General features: G+C 43.1%; 2 protein-coding genes across 2 annotated transcripts in view; both read left to right on the plus strand.

Moving 5' to 3' along the window:
- The window catches only part of LOC104967253 (band 4.1-like protein 1), a 135,695-nt gene that overhangs the window by 61,992 nt on the left and 68,008 nt on the right, over nucleotides 1-5,695 (plus strand). The gene's annotated exons all lie outside the window — the stretch shown is intronic.
- The window catches only part of LOC104967252 (band 4.1-like protein 3), an 8,369-nt gene that overhangs the window by 315 nt on the left and 2,359 nt on the right, over nucleotides 1-5,695 (plus strand). The window contains exons 2-8 of the mRNA XM_010796668.1: nucleotides 353-435; nucleotides 1,518-1,550; nucleotides 2,293-2,370; nucleotides 3,785-3,868; nucleotides 4,314-4,412; nucleotides 4,971-5,051; nucleotides 5,397-5,512. Of these exons, the coding sequence (XP_010794970.1) occupies nucleotides 353-435; nucleotides 1,518-1,550; nucleotides 2,293-2,370; nucleotides 3,785-3,868; nucleotides 4,314-4,412; nucleotides 4,971-5,051; nucleotides 5,397-5,507 (569 nt within the window). The 3' untranslated portion in view covers nucleotides 5,508-5,512. The remainder of the gene's footprint in view (nucleotides 1-352; nucleotides 436-1,517; nucleotides 1,551-2,292; nucleotides 2,371-3,784; nucleotides 3,869-4,313; nucleotides 4,413-4,970; nucleotides 5,052-5,396; nucleotides 5,513-5,695) is intronic.

Genomic DNA, 5,695 nt, shown 5'->3' on the forward strand with positions numbered 1-5,695 from the left:
AAGAAGTCAAGTTCTTCAAAAGGCCCAATAAGAAGTCAGAGGTTCTTCGAAGCAGGTCGAAACTAAGCAGCCACACAACACATCTCACTCGAAGCACAGTCAAACGGAGCAGTACAGCATTTCTTCGAAGACAAGCAAACACACAATAACAGCAGCTTCTTCGAAGAGGTCGAAACGGAGCAGACAGATTTCCGTTCGGAAGAACCCAAACAGAGCAGTCAAAGTCCTTCAAGAGATCCAAACGAAAAGCAGAGTTCTTCGAAGAAGCCAAACGCGGCAACAGAGTCTCTACACGAGAAGCAGGACCACGAAGCCGGAGCACGAGCACAACACTGACTTCCTTCTCTCGAAGAGGGCCAAAACGGAAGCCGTCTACACAGTCCGCCTGATTACCATTTCGGAAACACCACCACACCTCTCTACGTCCTTGCAGTGGTACTGTATAAAACCAAAAAACAACCAACGTGGGTTTGGCTGGCCCCCCTCCCATCTCTCCAACCACAAACACCTCCCTCACTTGCCTCCCCATTGCCTTCCCCCAGCAGCAGGCCAAACCCAGAACCCAACACAGTGTAACCAAACGCTCTGCCATGGGCTAACCCTTAACACCCAGCGTTTACCTCTCGCCACCAGAGGGACCGCCGGGTTTCTGTTGCAATCCGGGCCGCTGCCTTCTTTTGTTTTGGGTTTGTTTTGGAGTTTGTGTTGACAGCTAAAAAACAGCTCGCCTTGCTCAAGCAGCTGGCTCCCCGCAGCTGATAAGGGAAAAAAATGGGTTTTGTTTCGCCACAGTTTTTGCTCCGCTGCACCATTTCCCTTTCTTTCCAGCTCTTATCTGTTGCTGAAAAGCAGTGACTCAATAGCTCTTGCTAAGTGCCATCGCGGCAGCTTTCCCGCGCACCTCATCTTCCACAAAACGCCTCTGCCCCCTCTAAAACATGTCAGAATACACATTGTATGGGTCTATCTACAGGGCTGCCCAACCTTAATCCGTATTTTAATCGCCGATTTACGATTATGGCTCTGCCACGATTAACGAAAACAACGGTAATCGGAAATAAAACGATTATCTTTTTATTATTATTATTACTTTTTTTTTTTTTTTAAATAATATTTTTTTTTTTTGGTTTTTCAGTTGAATTATACTTAAAGTTCAGGGCAATCAACTGTTAAAAACATACAGTTCAACATTTTTTTCTCCAATAAATGGATGTTTTCAAAGTCAATGAATAATCGCATTTAATAATCGCAATTACAATTATTGACCCAAATAATCGAGATTATGATTTTTGCCATAATCGAGCAGCCCTAGGGTCTACCTGACTTATTTTTCAAAAGCAGATTAGAGGATATTTGCTGTTAAACACCGGTATTCCATACAATCCATAATATTCCCTTTTTCCAACCCTTTATTTCTCCACCCTCGTTCATTTTGCTCTGTGTCTGGTGTTCACTGTGACTTTTGACTGTCCTCTCTATTCCTGTCTCTGTTTGTGTCCATCCCTCTGTACCGTCAGTCTACGCTGGGATGGGTTTCCTACTCCGAAAAGGTGACCCCTCCTCTCTGGTCCTCGCAGATTTTTACACTGCATTGTTTTTTTGTGTAACTGAAACTTTAATTGTCTTTAAATATGTGTGCCTATTGTGTGTCAATTTAAAGTACAATTCTGAAAATGTAAAATACAAAGGAATGTAACGAAGACAATCAATTTGCAATACAAATATGCAACGATTCAAATCAACTCAAATGTTAATGGTTTTTCTTTTGACTTGTTTCATCAGGCCATCTGTATCAAGATGAGATGAGAGTATGCAGGTAGATGTATAAATTGAGGATGTGCCATCATGTTTTAATTGGGACATTTGGCAGCATTTTAGTTTCGATTAATCAGAAAATAAACTACACAAATTTGCAATCTAGTTTTTTTTATGTTACAGAAAAAATATATTTTCACTTTAACAAAGAAAACATTTTTTACTTTGCATAGTTCTACCTCAAAAACAAAAGGATGTTCTATAATTTGAAGAAAATATAGTACTAGATTCTGTAGGTGTGTCTCATTTTCAGTCTTCAATCTCATTGTGTAAAACACATTTGTGAGAAAATCACAAACCCAGTGAACCCAGTATCTCGAGTTATATCCAATCATGCGTATTGTTACATCCCTAATAACCCACTTAACCCTTTTCCCTATCAGGTGAGATGTGAAACCAGCCCTGTGTACTGTATGGGTTTTATTTTTGTCACAGTGGAGCAAGAACATAATCTAATGGTTCAATTATCATTCACAGACATCCGCTAAACCGCAGGAGGAGGCGGTCGTTGCCACGGAGACGGAGGCAGCACCAGCCGAGTCGACGGGGCCAACGGTGAATATCCAGACCTCAGAGGCAGAGCAAACTACAGCCGAGGGGGAGGGAGATGATGTAGTTGTGTTGCACGATGATATTAGTGACTATGGTCTGGAAGATGCACCGGGAAAAAAAGATATTTCAAGCACTGATTTCCAGCTGGTGGCAGGAAATCAGACAGAGGCAGCACATGTAGGGTTAGATGAGAGTGTTTGTGGCAGCAGGGCTTCAACAGAGTCTCCAGAGCCGACCTTAGCGGAAGAAAAGGGAAATGAGGAAGTCTTAGAGGAGGAGGCGTCGATGTCAAATCAGGAAAACGATAGATTCAGATTTGTTGTGGCTCCTGTCTACTTCAGAGATTTCGAAAAAGAAGAGAAACTGACCTTGAAAGAGGACGAACCCGATGAAGCAGAAAGTAGTTTGGAGGCTTTGGAAGAAGAGTTAGAAAGTAAAAATGAACGGGAGGGAAAGCACACAGAAGTAGATGGCAAGAGAGTCAAGTTCTCCAATGAAGTGCAGTACTTCGAGGAAGACAAGCTCCCAACAGATGTAGACAATGGTGCTGAGGAAGTGGATGAAGAGAAGGATGAATGTTCACGTGCACAGGAGGAAGCACGAGAGATGTTTCCAGACATCGTGAAAACGCTGTCCTTTGAAAAAGAGAAATTCCACTACGCACAGGCGGACAGCTCGGAAGAGGACATGGAGGGAACAGAAGAGGAAGAGATGGAAGAGGAACATGAAGAAGAGCTGAATGTGAAACCGGCAGACGGCTGTGATGATGAAAGGCTTTCAGAAGTAAGAGAAGACACCGTGACGCCAGAAGAAATAGATGAAGCTGACGTATTGAAGAATCGTGAATCAGAGGAACCAGAGCAGGAGCCCCGCCCACACGACGTGCCTCCGCCAGCCGTGTCCCAGTGGGAGGTAACGCTGCTTCAGCTCCAGCTCAGCCACCTCCTGTAACTTCACCTCCACCTTCCCCTCCTGCCGGCACAATCTGCTATTAATAATCACGGCCAAAACTCGACCAAAAAGCATGGATATACCCGTCTGACTTCATAGTTTGTTCGGGGGACCTGCTAATATCATGTGGTGCTCACTCTTGATCGAAACCTTGTGATTTGCATTCTCCAGCATCCACTCCTTCACTGGGTCAGGGACTAATGCATGACTGCATGCTCGTTTAGAGGTGTAAGCCCTTCAATGATGGCCTTTGGCTGACTTCAATAGCATGCGGCTTTTATTTCTGTCAATTGAATTTATTGTATAACAGTGTGGGGATATTTTTAGTACAAAGGCGTACAGTGAACACCTACAGCAACACTTTGTGTCAGACATGACGGCTAAATAAGCACAGATGGTTTTGGTGCCGCTCTACCCCCTGTGCATGCATTCATTTGTGCCCGGCTTTTCCCTTTTTGCTCATCAGAGTCTCGATGTCGTCGAGGTGGGAACCAAAGAGGTGCCTGTTGTCCACACAGAGACAAAAACTATCACCTATGAGTCTGCAGAGGTACGAAATTAAAGCTACTGTCATTTGACATTAACTTAATTAAAGAATAGTATCTGATTTGCCCTGAAACAATCATTGATTTCGTATGAATTGCGTATACATATAGCATAAGCATTAAGTTAAAGTCATGTTTGTGTGCTGTTGAATGTATCGTCAGTTGAATATTCACTTTTACTGTTTACTAGAATAGAATAAAAGCATTTATTGTCATTATACAAGTACAACGAGAAGAGAAAAGCTACTCTTTTTAAAGTGCCATCAAAACATTCAGAATAGACAACAAACAATGTTTGTATAATATTAAAGAGGGCCTCTCATGCTCTGTTGCCCCTTTCCTGTAGTGGCTCCTTAACGCGGGCTATTCAATACGCTGATTGTAGTAGATAGTACGGTAGTTTGTTTATCTGGAGTATAAATATAAAATGAGTGTTTGTCTTATCAACAGGGTGAAACTAACGGTGACGTAGACCCTGGGGTGTTGCTGAGTGCTCAGACCATCACCTCGGAAACCACTAGCACCACGACAACCACACACATCACAAAGGTCAGAGGTCATCTATTGTCCCTCCTGGTGTCTTCACACTTGAATCCGCAAACACGACTGCAGTGTGTGTGCTCTTTGAGACACATTGTCAGCCCCCTGAGACGTCCGTATTAAAGTTGGGGAAATAACCAGAAATAAACGTCCTTTTATTGCTGATTTGTTTCTCCTACAATCATCGGAAAATATTTTAAAATACCGGCTATAAGTTCTCAAGATCACTCCTACAATACTTTCCTTTCCGTCAAAAAGTAAAGAAGCTAAAGGTAGATAGGAAAACCAAAAATATATTCTCAATTGCTGCAACCAGTTTGCTTTTAAACTACTTAACCGATCTTTGAATGAATTACACAAAAGTCCCACATTATCTTTTCTTTCAATCAACCATCATATTATTTATTGACACATAACCCTCCTGAAGTCAAGGATTTAAGACTTGAAAAGTATAGCATTGTAGTACTACTTAACTTCGTTTAATGAGGCTTAACGATGATATTTGTTTCCATATCTTTTATGTATACATTGATTTTTAAAGTGGTCTTTCTCCTCTCTCTTGTCCAGATGGTGAAAGGAGGAATATCGGAGACGAGAATTGAGAAAAGGATCGTCATCACGGGAGACTCAGACATCGACCACGATGAGGTCAGTCAGTTTCCATGACGTTCCTCCTTTATGCTTCTGTATCTTTACTGTATTTCTCAGTCAATAAGAGGACTCAAGCAAGAAATATGTTAGTAAAATGTCCGTGAGCCCTCAGGACGTTATCTTATACTTTGCGAGCACAGTACCGTACTCCGACAAAACATTAACTTGTGATGTGACATTAACAAATAATGAAGTATGACAAATGTAACTAAAAGTGGCTTCCCTGTTGGCATATTGACTCACAATCAAACATCCCCGCTCCCTCCCTCCCGCCTTCCCCATTTTCTGTCTCCCCCTGGTGACCCCTTCTGGCACTGCACCCTCCCCCCCCCCTGTATGTAGGCTCTGGCTCAGGCCATAAAGGAGGCTAAAGAACAGCATCCTGACATGTCAGTGACCAAAGTAGTGGTTCATAAAGAGACAGAGATCACGCCAGAGGAGGGGGAGGACTGACCCAGGTAAGAACACTAGGTCCCAGTCCTGGTCCCGGCTCTCCGTTTGTAGTCTGGTCTTTTTCAAGCTGGTCTCCATTCTTGGGCATGCTGCTTTCCCCATCAGCACTTCTTCTCCCTGCTGCAGACAGCCCTGCTCCTGTAGCACTCAAAGCTTAATGCATCATGCTGTTGTCATCCCAGCTTCAC

Source organism: Notothenia coriiceps, unplaced genomic scaffold (genome assembly GCF_000735185.1).
Source record: "Notothenia coriiceps isolate Sejong01 unplaced genomic scaffold, NC01 NC01_scaffold00037250, whole genome shotgun sequence".
In the NCBI taxonomy this organism is placed as follows: domain Eukaryota; kingdom Metazoa; phylum Chordata; class Actinopteri; order Perciformes; family Nototheniidae; genus Notothenia; species Notothenia coriiceps.